The sequence below is a fragment of the Gekko japonicus genome, unplaced genomic scaffold (genome assembly GCF_001447785.1).
Source record: "Gekko japonicus isolate JY-2015 unplaced genomic scaffold, Gekko_japonicus_V1.1 scaffold253, whole genome shotgun sequence".
Classification (NCBI taxonomy): Eukaryota; Metazoa; Chordata; class Lepidosauria; order Squamata; family Gekkonidae; genus Gekko; species Gekko japonicus.
This window is the reverse complement of record NW_015173681.1, coordinates 360,581-374,460: the sequence shown is the minus strand read 5'-3', so window position 1 is coordinate 374,460 and position 13,880 is coordinate 360,581. Positions and strand designations below refer to the sequence as shown.

Below are 13,880 nucleotides of genomic sequence, written 5' to 3'. Positions count from 1 at the left end.
ATTCTCTCAAGGGCAGTTCTCAGGAGAGCCCACTCAGGCGCACCTATCTCCCAGGGTGTCTGTTGTGGGGAGAGGAAGGTCGTTCTGAGACTCCTGGTAGTGAAAGGCGGGGTATCTCTTCTTCTCCAATCTCTTCTCTCCATTGGACTAGGGACTGGGGAAACCCAGGTTCAGATCCCCACTTGTGGCGTGGAAGCCTGCTGGGTGACCTTGGGCCGGTCACACTCTCAGCCTGACCTACCTCACAGGGTTGTTGTGAGGATAAAAGGGATGAGGGGGAGAGCGATATAAACCACTCCGGGTTCCCCCTGGGGAGGAAGACAGGATATAAATAAATAAATCCTGGCTCTCAAGTGTGAGAACAGGACGTAAGGCCCTCACACACGAAGCACTGCTTTTTAAAAATTTTATTTATTTACATGTGATTTGTATACCGCCCATGACCCCTAATGGGTCTCAGAGCGGTGCACAGAGTACTACAGCATAGTAGTTAATCCTACCTAGGGCCACAATGCAGTGAGGGGAGGGGTAGCCTACCAGCACCCTTTATTCGGCATCGTCCTTTCTTTGGCAGCTTCCTTTGTTGTTCCGGTGATCCAGACGGCTGTCAGCCGGGCTCGAGCAGGCTGTCTCGGTTTTTCTCTCCCTTGGAGCGGCGCGTCTTGGGTGCAGCTTCGGCCAATGTCCTGACGGCTTTTGCCTTGAGTTCTTGCCTTTGGCATCACCGGTTCGCAGGGATGCCAGCAGGTTGCCTGTTTGGAAGTCTGATGAGTTCTTCCTGCCAAGCACATCCAGCCTCTCCAAGCCAGGTGCACTTGCGTCTCTCAGATGTGTGGCCCCCCCCCCCCCCCCCATTACGTGACTGAAACCCGGCCTGTAAGATCAGCAGGGGCTGTGCCAATCCCAAGGTCTGATTCTCTCTGTTGTTGGGGGTGGGGGGTGGGCAGGGGAAAAAGAGGAGATTGGATTTATACCCCGCCCTTCACTTGGGGTCTCAGAGCGGCTTACAATCGCCTCCCCACAACAGACAACCTGTGAGGTAGGTGGGGCTGAGAGCAGCTCTGAGAGAACTTGTGACTCACCCAAGGTCACACCAGCAGCTGCACATGGAGAAATGGAGGAGAAAGCCCAGTTTTCCCAGATTAGACTCCGTGCGCCGAACCACTACACCAAACTGGCTCTCCCAGAAAGGGAAGATGTCCCTTTATAGGAATGCTTTGGTCACATGATGAACCAGACAGCCAGGCAGCTCCAGTGTTCTCTCCTATCAATGCCTTTTGTGTTGGAGGAACCTCTGCCCCTGCTGCCCTAGTTCAAAATTCCTGGGACAGTGCTGGCTCTCTCTGTAGGGAAGATATTCCAGGGTTCGGCTGTGCTCACTGCAGTTAACCTCACCACTCGGCCAGTAACTTGCCCCTCCACAGTTCTGTTGGGGTGACTAAGGGAACGTGCACGAACACACAAGAAGCGGTCTCATACTATTACAGTTCCGCAGGGCTCGCAAGACGGAGCTCTTCCACCAGGCCTTTGGTTGAGTCGGTGGGAGTTCAACTATACTATTCTGGCTCTCTCTGCCCTGCCCATGGCACTGTTCAAGACCCTGTTCAAGAGCCAGTTTGGTGTAGTGGTTTAGTGCATGGACTCCAGTCTGGGAGAACTGGGTTTGATTCCCCACTCCCCCACTTGCACCTGCTGGTGTGACCTTGGGTCAGTCACAAGCTCTTCCAGAGATGTTCTCTCAAGGGCAGTCCTCAAAAGAGCTCTCTCAGGCCCCACCTACTTCACAGGGTGTCTGTTGTGGGGAGGGGAAGGGAAAGGAGTTTGTAAGCCGCTCTGAGACTCCTTTGGGTAGTGAAGGGCGGGGTAGAAATCCAATATCTTCTTCTTTCCAATGCCCTGTTGTTCTGGGTACTACGTGGGCACTGAAAAGAAAAATGGGGGGGGGGGTAATTATGTTATGGAGCATGGGTTTGGTTTTACCTGCTATTGCTATTTATAGTTTTACTGTTTTTATTATTTGCTGGTTTTATGTTGTGAGCCACCCTGAGGCCATTCTTGGGGTAGGGCGGGGTATAAATAAAACAAACAAATACTGAATCACACCATCGGCCCCATCAGGATCAGTATTGTCTGCTCAGACCGGCAACGGCTCTCCAGCAGAGGTCTTTCTCATCATGCCAGATGAACGCTCAAGAACCACGTAGGGTTCCCAGCTCTGGGTTGAGAAATACCTGGAGATATTTGTGTGTGCGAGTGGGTGGAGCCTGAAGAGGGCGGGGTTTGTGGAGGGGGGGACCTCAGTGAGGTACAGTGCCAGAGTCCACACTCCAGTGCAGCTGTTTCCTCCGGGGGAACTCATCTTTGTCACCTGGAGATCAGCTGCAATGCTGGGAGATCTCCAGGCCCCACCTGGAAATTGGCACCCCTAGGAGGCTAGTATAGACTTGACACCACACAGTGTACGTAGCCTTTGGCTTGCCTCCTTTCCTTCATTAGCAGAAGTGGAATAAATGCTGGGAGATAAGCAAGCAGATGCTCTGGTTCGGCACGAAGCTCAAATCTCACTGCAGTCGTCAAGTTTTCAGTATTTAGGCAAAGGCTCTCAGCCTCAGTCCCTCATCTGTAAAATGGGTCATATTGTCTTTTGTTACAAGGCTACGGTGAGGCTAATCAAGACTGACTCGGTCCAAACATTGTATGAAACCGTGGCTTAAACTACAGTTTAATTAATCACAGGCCAGTCCAATAACTATGGTGAGTTTGGGTCCAACAAACTAGCGTTTGGAACCATGGTTAGAAGCTGGTTTCTGAACCAGTTAGACTTCCCTATAATTTCATGTGATGTGTTCATGGAGGCCTCCTGCCTCACCCGGCCATAGAACCAAGGGATTAAACCAGCACTTGTTGAGCCAAACCAGGATGAAAAGTGGTTATCTGCCAACCAAATCCTAGTTTCACACCCAAAGTGTCATTTTTTAAAAAATCATGGCTTCTTGATTGCCGCAGCTAGACTCACCATTGCTTCTAAGTGGGCATTGAATCTAGGCCCCTCTCTCGTTGGGTGCTGTGAAAAGGTAAGGATGCAATTCATTATGGGGGAAATTGCAAATGGTATTTCTACTCAAGCCAGTGAGGATTATCAAACATCATTTGTTTCTATATGGTATCCAATCAACGCTCCCTCTAAGACTGTGGAGTCTTGTGAGCAGACTGGCATTACGTTTTGAGCGAGTGATTTGGCTGAAGAAATGGGTTTGCTCTGGAGCCATCCTTCCTGATGTCAGCTACGCTGCCATGGGGGTTGGGGAGCTCGGTCTGTGTCTGGTTAATTGCTAATGCATTCCTTTCTGTGCTTGCTCTGCTTTGCACCGAAATGCTTATCTATACGGATGTGCAGGAGGGAGTTGTATTGTCTGGGTTTCTCCTGGTGCCGTGGGAGAGTGTTGGTTCTCAGCTTTAGCTACCTAACAGTCTCCAAGCTTTATCCCGCGTGTGGGAGAGTGCCTAATTGGCCAGGACTGGGGGTGTGTGTGTGCATACGAATACCCTATATCCTATTATGCCCATGGGGCCGCCGCCATTCTTAACAGTGCTTATGTTACTGCATCTATAGCTCTGCAATAAAAGTATTACCGTTCCTGAATGCGTGAACTTCATTGTTGGCTGTGGGTTCTGACACCTGAGCTAAGACAAAACGCGTGAGCCAGAGGCTAAAAAACTGAGCTGGCTCACACCAACTCAGCTTAGAGGGAACACCGTATCCAATAATTCAATTCCTTTCAGAAAAAGTAGTTCCCTCTTTTGTTAAAGATAAAAAATGGCTTTGCTCTTGAGAGTGATGCTGACTTAAAACAGTTAATCATCTTAAAATAATATAGCTCCTCCCTTTACGGGGTATGGCTGTATATATTAAATATAATGTGGTGGTTGTATTAAGCTTGTTTAGTGGGCAAATAACTTAACGCTTGTGCTGCTGTAATCTGTTGGGATTCTGTTATGTTCATGAATATGTTAATTGTTTATGTTTACATTTAAATAAAATTTTAATGGGGGGGGAAATCATGGCTTCAACATTATGTCTGAGCCGAGCCACAAAATAGGGTGAACGAACACGACTGTGTTTAATAAATTCTCTGCCTTTCCCAAGAACGACTGTCGTTAAGAGACCAGTGGTGTGCTATTTAAAAGATGCCGGTCTCGTGATTTTTGGCGAGTCGGCAGCTCTACAAGCGCCGTGAAGGCGAATGAGCGCAGAAACACGAGTCCTGCCTCTCTCTCCAACATGGGCGGCAGCACCCCCCCCCCCAGCTGCTGCTCTAGCTGGAGTCTTTGCAATTTGCCCTGCAGAGTATTGGCAGGAGCGTGAGGATGTTGTCATCTGTTGAGGGACAGAAAACCAAATAAGAGAGGCATTCATTCACCTCAAACAGGCAGGCAGAAGAGTTGGCCAAATGCCTAAACGCCCCTCCCCCATCATCACAACGAGGATGGAGGCTGGTTCCCTTGAGGTTGACAGGAAGTGATACCCCCACGACCCCCGCTTAAAAGTGATGTTCATCATCAGACATGTCCTAAAATGGCTGTAAGACGTTTTTATCTGCAGGCGTCCTAGGAACGAAGGGGAACACTTCTGTGGTTTTTGAAGCCCTCTGGTCCATTCGCTTGTCACTGGGAGGTGGTGAGTCCAGTGTTCCCTCTAAGCTGAGCCGGTGTGAGCTAGCTCCCAGTTTTTTAGCCTCTGGCTCATGCATTTTTGTCTGAGCTCAGGCAGGATGGCTCCCGAGCAAACTCATTTATGCAGCGGCCAAATCGCTCGCTCACCGCTTTAATGCCGGTAGTTCACAAAGTAGAATGTTTGCTCACAAGACTCCACAGCTTAGAGGGAGCATTGGGTCCTATCAAAGTCCTAAAACAGTATTGGGGGGGGGGGATAACCGGGAAAAGGGCTCTCTTCCGCATTGTCATTTTTGTCACTGGTTTGCCCCCATTGCTTTGGGTTCCGCCCCCCCACCTTTTCCACTGGTGTTTTGCTCCCTTTGGGACTGCTAGAGAGAGCAAAACACGGGGGGGGGACGACCCTGAAGCAATTAGGGACGAACGAGTGACAAAAATGACAATGCAGAAGAGAAGAAGAGATTGGATTTACGCCCTACCCTTCACTTGGAGTCTCAGAGCGGCTTACAAACGCCTTTCCCTTCCCCTCCCCACAACAGACACCCTGTGAGGTAGGTGGGGCTGAGAGAGCTCTGACAGAAACTGCTCTTTTTCAAGGACAGCTTATCAGAGCTTGTGACTGACCCAAGGTCACATCAGCAGGTGCAAGTGGAGGAGTGGGGAATCAAACCTGGTTCTCCCATATTAGAGTCCACACACTTAACCACTACACCAAACTGGCTCTCTTTCTCTTCAAGGGCCCTTGAAGAGAAAGAGACGGGCAAATCAGAGGTTTCAGAGCCCAAATGCACCCAGGTCCAACTGTGCCAAACTTCACCATGAGTTTGCAGCACTCATCTTGGATCTTGTCTCTTGCTCAAGCAAAATTTTCTGCTGGATGGACAATCGAGTCTCCTCATCCTCCTGGGTCTCAAGAGATGAACCACCAACCAGGACAAAATACCGGAAATATGGGAATGGATAAAGAAAATGCTTTTTATGGCAGAAATGGACAAACTGACAAAGAAACTTAATAATAAAGAAGACGAAGAATTTTTTGAAGAATGGAGGGATTTCAAAGAGTATATAGAAAAACATTGGGATGTAAAGAATAATTTACTTTGCTTTGATAGTTATTAAGAACAGAAAATAGAAAATGAATGAACTGAAATAGATAACTAAAAGGTTACCTAAGACTTAGAATATAAGTATATATTAACAGAAATTAATGGATTAAGTAATAAGTGGAATAAAATGAAAACTAAGAATTAATGTTAAAGAAGGGGTGGGAACATTGCGGGAAGCTCGGGAATGGGAGGGAGGGAGAAAATCAAAAGGATTTGATTAACGTGAAGTTATAATTTTGAACATGTTGCAATATCCTGAAAATAAAATGTTTAAACGGATAAAAAAAAGAGATGAACCAATCCAACCAATCCTTTCTGCAAAGCCATCTCAGTGGCTAAGCGAGGACTGTGGAGACCGAGCTTTGAGAAAGGAGTGACAATACACACTAGGGCCTGATGCTTGGATCTGCCTTCTCAAATAAGTCTCCTCTCTCCTGTAGAACACATTGTGGCCAGAAAGGCTGCGTTTTAAGCAAAGTATACACAAAGTCTTCTATTACACTTCTGTTACACTTGTGTTTGGTGCTGGGCTAGAGCGAGAGGCTTTCTCAGTCTCCTGGGGTTCAAGCCAATCTAGAGCGAGAGGCTTTCTCAGTCTCCTGGGGTTCAAGCCAATCCAGAGGAAACAACACTGTCTGCATAACCATCTTTATTTCCTCCTTTTGCAAGTTTTCATGGTCACTAGGATTACAATGTACAACAAAAAGGCCACACACAAACGCACGCACACAACTGAGGCATGTTTCAGTTACACACAGTGCTACAACCAAGTCTGCAACACAACAGTCCCTCATTTATGGCTCAGTGGTTATCTAAACGGAGAGGACGGGGAGCAGAAGGGGCCAGAGGTGGTTCACGCCTGGCTCAAGCACAGCCTTCCAAGGAAGAGAGGTCTTTGGAAGCCTCAGACTAGATGTGTCTCCCACCAGCAGGGAAATGCAGCCTCTGGGCAGCTACTTTCTCCTACCAGTCACAAGAACAGAAGAGAAGCCAATGTTGGATCAGGCCAATGGCCCATCCAGTCCAACACTCTGCTTCACGCAGTGGCCAAAACCCAGGTGCCGTCAGGAGGTCCATCAGTGAGGCCAGAACTCCAGAAGCCCTCCCACTGTCCCCCCCCCCAAGTGCCAAGAATACAGAGCATAAGAACGTACAAGAAGCCATGTCGGACCAGGCCAATGGTCCATCCAGTCCAACACGCTGTGTCGCACAGTGGCCAAAACCCAGGTGCCGTCAGGAGGTCCATCAGTGAGGCCAGAACTCCAGAAGCCCTCCCACTGTTCCCCCCCCCCCAAGCACCAAGAATACAGAGCATTAGAACGTACGAGAAGCCATGTCGGACCAGGCCAATGGTCCATCCAGTCCAACACGCTGTGTCGCACAGTGGCCAAAACCCAGGTGCCGTCAAGAGGTCCACCAGCAACCCCCGAAACCCCTCCCCCTTCCCCCCCCCCCAAGTGCCAAGAATACAGAGCATAAGAACGTAAGAGAAGCCATGTCGGACCAGGCCAATGGTCCATCCAGTCCAACACTCTGTCACACAGTGGCCAAAACCCAGGTGCCGTCAGGAGGTCCACCAGCAGGGCCAGCACTCCAGAAGCTCTCCCACTGTTGGCCCCCAAGCACCAAGAATACAGAGCAACACTGCCCCAGACAGTGTTCCATCTACACCCTGTGGCTAAGAACATAAGAGAAGCTGTGCTGGATCAGGCTAATGGCCCATCCAGTCCAACACTGTGTTACACAGTGGCCGAAACCCAGATGCCATCAGGAGGTCCACCAGCATGGCCAGAACTCCAGAAGCCCTCCCACTGTTGCCCCACCAAGCATCAGGAATACAGAGCATCACTGCCCAGGCATGGTGTTCCATCTATACCTTGTGGCTAATAGCCACTGATGGACCTCTGCCCCAAATGTCCTAAGTACTGCCTCTAAAAGCTGATTTCTGGTCTAAATGTGGCTTACCCCTTCTGTGGGTAAATACAGACATACCTCCAGGAGAAGACGCTGTTTCTTATGCAAAATCAGGTAAGCCCAGTTTCTCCTTAACACATATCCCTGGCTCCAACTCCAGGGTAGATTCTTGCTCGTTCCGTCCTATATTTCTGGCAGGCTGCCTTTAGAAAACCTGCTTCCCCCCAGCACTGAGCGTGCTTATCCATTTAACTGTCTATTCAGCACATCTTTTAAACAAACCACCGTTTTGTTTTAAACTTAAGTACCTCTCTGCGTGAGGAGGTGGTTTTGTGAGGGTCACAGAGACCAGCCAATCGGTAGACTGCACAACTTGGGGGGGGGGGGCTGTGCCTGGGCTTGCTTCAGTTCGGAAGCTTTTTAGGTCTCCCCCCCCCAAAAAAAAAGAGGGGCAAGCACAAATCCAAAGGAGGCTCATCACTTAAGATGCACACACCTGTCTACACCCTTTCACGTTTTGGATAATACGATGCACCTCTGGCGTAAGGGTTCATCTCTCTGTTCAAAGACAAAAACATCTCTCTGTGCCCTCCCCGAAGAGCCTGCCCAAATGCCTGCTGTTCCAGATCCTATGCCACCAACCCCATGGAGATGAGCCACAGTATTTCCCACCCCCCACCCCCAGTTCCTCCAAACCTTCCAATTCCATCCTGATAGGACTTTGGCTAGGTGCCTCCCAGAATGTTCCCTCTAAGCTGTGGAGTCTTGTGAGCAAAAATTCTCTTTTGTGAGCTCCTGGCATTAAAATTGTGAGCAAGTGGTTTGGCTCCTGCATAGATTAGTTTGCTCTGGAGCCCTCCTTCCTGAGCGAAGAAAAAAATGTGTGAGCCAGAGGCTAAAAAACTGTGAGCTAGCTCACACTAACTCAGCTTAGAGGGAACACTGCCAGTTATCCTGCAAGAGCAGCTGGAGTCGTGGGACGGCTGTGTCACGCAGCAGGGTTTGGTGCTGGGGCGTTTCCATGGCACTAGAGAGCGCTCACCTGCACTCATGGGATCAGCAAAGAGCTAAGAAGGTTGAGGGCAATCAGGCTAGTTTGCTGAGAGGGCAGCACCAACTTGTCTGGGCACAGAGGCAGCGCTCACAGCTAAACTCCCCCTGATGCCGTAATTGCCCAGTTGGAACTCCAGAAGTGAACTTTGGTCCCTCCAAGCCAATTGAGAGGAGTGGGGAGGGGAAGAAGAGGACGGGGAGATACCCCAACCTTCACTACCCGAAGGAGGCTTACAATCTCCTTTCCCTTCCCCTACTCACAACAGACACCCTGAGGGTAGGTGGGGCTTAGAGAGCGCTTTCCAGAACTGCTCTTTCCAGAACAGCTCTGAGAGACCTTGTGACTGACCCAAGGTCACACCAGCAGCTGCACGTGGAGAAGTGGGGAATCAAACCCGGTTCTTCCAGATTAGAGTCCGCGCTCTTAACCACTGCACCAGACTGGAGGAACCTGGATTGAGACAATAGTACTAGGGAAATGGGGTGAACACTTGGGACTCCTACGCCTGACATTGATGCCTCATTGTGTCTTAATCTTCTCCCACCCAGGCTGTATCCACATAGCGATGAGGTTTCGTGTTCCTTAAGCTGCTGCAGAAGTTTTCCTTGCCCTCTTAGCCCCAGCCCCCCATGGCCATTATTCCCACACACACACACAACCCAAGGGTTCTTTTAAAAAGTAGACCACTTATGGCGACAGCCTAACACTATCATGACTCAGCAATTACTGAGGACTTGTAGGAAAGCACACTTTCCCAACTGCACAATGTACAAGGCAAGACTGCTCTCTTGCCCAAAAACATCACGCCAAACCTGGTTTAGGAAACATCACAGCACAGCAACAGGACAGACGTGAGGCAGATGATGAGGAGACAATGTTGTGTTGACGTTCCCTGTCCCCCCCCAAAAAATAACCCACTCCAGGTTAGAAACAAAATCTCTGGGTGGAAGCAGGTACATACGTACAATGGTTTTTCCTGCACGGCTTCAAATCCAGCAGGAAAAAGACAGGCACCCATACTTGTGCCTGTCTTTCCCCCCATATTTGTGCCTGTGGTTCCCCCCCCCCTTCCAATGCTAAAGTGGCTGCGTGGGCGACCACAGAAACTGTTGGTGGGGCAAGGAAGCCCATTTCCCTCATTGCATGGCCCCGATCCAGGCTTCCCTTCCCCACAATTGCTTTTCAGGGCCACCGTTGCATGCCCGAGTTCTGGTCACAGAACTGTAGCTTCACACGTGATCTGGCCCTGAATTGATAGGCCTGTGCAGCAACCACACCTTCTCACCTGAAGTTCTGGCCTGAATCCCAGACATGAGTAGTGATGGTGCAAAGTACCGTCAGGTTGCAGCCGATTTATGGTGACCCCACAGAGTTCTCAAGGCCAAAGAGGTTCAGGGTTAGCAACCCTGGATTGGTGGTTTCCCATCCAAGTACTGATCAGGGCTGGCCCTGCTTAGCTTCTGAGATTTGATGAGATCAGGTCAGCCTGGGCTACCCGGGTCAGGACCAAAGGTGTATAGTAGAGGTACATCGAAAAACTTCCCACCATCGCTCCCTCTAAGCTGAGTTAGTGCGAGCTAGCTCAGAGTTTTTTAGCCTTCGGCTCACACATTTTTGTCCTCTCTCAGGAAGGGATGGCTCCAGAGCAAACATCACACCAAACACCAAATTGCTCACTCACAACTTTAATGCCAGTAGCTCACAAAGTAGAATTTTTGCTCACAAGACTCCACAGCTTAGAGGGAGCGTTGCCCACGAAACCTCATAGCCTGCCTCATTTTTTTTGTAAAGTCTTTAAGGTGCTACTGGACTCTTGGCTCTTTTCTACTGTCCCGCAACAGTCAAGGTGTGGCAGTTAAGACTAGCGTTCCCTCTAAGCTGAGTTAGTGCGAGCTAGCTCACGGGTTTTTTAGCCTCCAGCTCACAGATTTTTGCCTTCGCTCAGGAAGGGATGGCTCCAGAGCAAACTCATTTATGCAGTAGTCAAATCACTTACTCACCACTTTCATGCCAGGAGCTCACAAAGTTGAATTTTTGCTCACAAGGCTCCACAGCTTAGAGGGAGCATTCCCACCTGCTCAGAGGTACTTGGGAAGATGTTTTTCATCCTCCTGGTAAGAGACATGACCTTCCCCAGGTTAAAATCTGAGATTTGCTCTGGGCACTTGTCTTACACCTCAGGCTTTTTGCTGCCTCTCTTTTGTCGGGGCCCCCCAGAGAAGGGGCTCAATCTGCCAGTAATCCCACTGCCTGCTTCAAAGACACCTCCCTGCTTTCAGGCCCATCCACAGGGGAAAGGTGATTAACCCTGGGAGAGACTGAAGCCGAAAACGGTGGACCTGCAAAGCAGCCGCCATTGGGCCTGAACTGCTGGTGGATTTTGTGAGGCGAATTAGCAGAAGTGACAGGCTCGCTCTCCCCCAGTTTGTGTTACCACACCTTTACCTGCTGCATAGGAAGCAGGCATGAAAAGGCCCTGCTGGGCAGCAAGGAGAGACACAAAGGGGAGAATCCCAGGCCCCAGACTGAGCGGCAGCCCACAAACTGAAACGAGATATAAAATACTTTCCCTCTCTTTGCAAGACTGAGAAATCTGATGGGGACAGACAGCTGCCGTAAATCTTTTTGCAAGCCTGGGCGTCTCGCAACGTTTCAAGAGATGGGCTATAACTACGTACACCTTCCCGACAGGACAACACTCACGCATGAACACAAAGGAAGCTGCCTTATACTGAATCGGACCGTGGTCCATCAGTACTGTCTGCTCTGACTGGTGCGGCTCTCTGTGGTCGAAGGCACAGGTCTTTCACATCACCTCCTACCTGATCTTTTTAACTGAAGGTGGCAGGGATTGAACCGGGGACCTTCTGCATGCCAGGCAGGTGCTCTGCCACTGAGCCACAGTCCCTCCCAAGGAATCAAGGACCACCAGGGCAGATTCTGAAGGCTTCTCAGACTGGTTGGAGGAGGAGGAGGAGATTGGATTTATGCCTCGCCCTTCACAACCCGAAGGAGTCTCAGAGCGGTTTACAATCTCCTTTCCCTTCCCCTCCCCACAACAGACACCCTGTGAGGTAGGTGGGGCTGTGAGAGCTCTTTCAAGGACTGCTCCTGAGAGAACCGCTCCAGAAGGAACTTGTGACTGACCCAAGGTCACCCAGCTGGCTGCATGTGAAGGGGTGGGGAATCAAACCCAGCTCTCCAGATTAGAGTCCACGCTCTTAACCACTACACCAAACTGACTATCCTGTTATGCCCTTCAGCCGGCACCCCCCTCCTCATCTCCTCTGCTCCAGCACTTTCCACTCCAGGTCACAGTTGCACTGGCTGGATACTGCCTATCCTGAAAGCACTGCAGATTCATAGGAGGAAGCGGATATCCCGCGGGGGCAGGTGGAACACAGGAACACATACAAAGCTCCACTATACTGAATCGGACCTAACCCTAACAGATCCATCAACGTCAGTCTTGTCTGCTCAGACTGGTAGCAGCTCTCCAGGGTCTCAGGCAGAGGTCTTTCCCGTCACCTCCTGCCTGGCCCTTTTCCGCTGGAGATGCCGGGGATTGAGCTTGGGACTGTCTGCGTGCAAGACTGGGGCTCTTCCACTGAGCCACAACCCCTTCCCCTTCCAAACACTTAGCTTCCTGGGAAAGTTCCTGATGAACGGCTGCCCTGGAGGACTTAGGGTTGCCAGCCTCCAGGTGGGACCTGGGGCTCTCCTGGAATGACGGCAGCTCTCCAGACAAAAGAGATCAGTCCCCCCCTGGAGAAGATGGCTGCTTTGGAGGGTGGGTGCTATCTAAACATACCCTGCCGAGGCCCCTCCCTTCTCCAAACCCTGACCTCTCTAAGCTCCACCCCCAAATCTCCAGCTGGAGCTGGCAACCCTAGGAGGGCTGCTAACACACACAAGAATACACACGAAGCAGTCTTATACTTCTGGTCCGTCAAGGTCAGTATTGTCTACTCAGACTGGCAGCGGCTCTCCGGGGACTCAGGCAGAGGCCTTTCCCACCACCTACAGCTGGTCCTTTTTGACTGGAGATGCCGGGGACTGAACCTGGGACCTCCTCCATGCCAAGCAGAGGCTCTTCCACTGAGCCGCAGCCTCTCCCCAAAGAGACAGGCCTGGAGGCAAGAGATGAGGGTTGAGCTGGCCTGCCCAGGCACCCAGCCTTCCACAGGCCCAAGGAGACTTACGCCGCCTCGGACGGGAGAGTGGAAGGAAGCCATTATGAGGGTATACCTCCCTTTCTCAGTGCCTCTCGTCAGCTCTGCACCAGGGCAGCAGCAAGAGGGGCCCCATACACACACACACACACACACACGAAATGGAACACGACACACACATTGTGCCTGCCAGAAGACTCCCCATCCCCTTTTCACAGTGCTACTCCAGCAGCAAAAGACAGGCTGATCAAATCCTCCGCAACCCAGCAGGTGAACTGCGTTTGGCCTGGGAGGGGGCCTGTGTGCCCATGACTGATTCGCAGCTTCTCCGCCGCATCGGTCCCCCCCGCCGCCTGCTGTCACATGAGCTCCACGGCCTCCTGCTCCCCGCCACCTTCTCGGTGCACCACGCAGCCCACTTTGTTGTTGAAGAGGCGGGAGAGGCTTCCCCGCTGGGGGCTCCTGCCCTGGAGGGACCTCTCCTTCTTCCCGCGCCGCTTGCCCCGCTTGCAGAGTGGCCGTACATCCCAGATCCTGAGCGTGCCGTCGTGGGAAGCCGTGTACAATAGTTCATTGTGGATCTGAAACAAACAAGGCCGTGCTTAAAGCCTGGAGCGGCCGGCATCAGCCGCAACAGAGCTGCTGCGCGGTGCCAAAGATGCAGCTTGGGGGAGGGGGGGGAGGCTCTCTCCCCCTCCCCTCCCCTCCCCGTATGACCTAATCCCAGACCGTGTATGGGTCGGCTGTAGGACAGACAGTTCACCAGCTCTCTCTCCTTTGTTATTGCATTGCACTCACAGACTGGACATGAAAACCACGTTCCACACCTCAAGCCTGCATCAGACTGGGCCCTATTCCCAAATGAAGTGTTCAGTTGTAGGTAGGGGTGCCAGTTCCCCTGCCCCCACCAGTTCTCCCACTTTCAGCCCCCACCTCACCGCTTGCCTTTTGGGGGGCAGG

General features: G+C 51.2%; 1 protein-coding gene across 1 annotated transcript in view; it reads right to left on the bottom strand.

Moving 5' to 3' along the window:
• Window positions 1–13,279: 13,279 nt before the first annotated feature.
• The window catches only part of LOC107120364 (WD repeat-containing protein 86-like), a 15,441-nt gene continuing 14,840 nt past the window's right edge, over window positions 13,280–13,880 (bottom strand). The window contains exon 4 of the mRNA XM_015423049.1: window positions 13,280–13,501. Within this exon, the coding sequence (XP_015278535.1) occupies window positions 13,280–13,501 (222 nt within the window). The remainder of the gene's footprint in view (window positions 13,502–13,880) is intronic.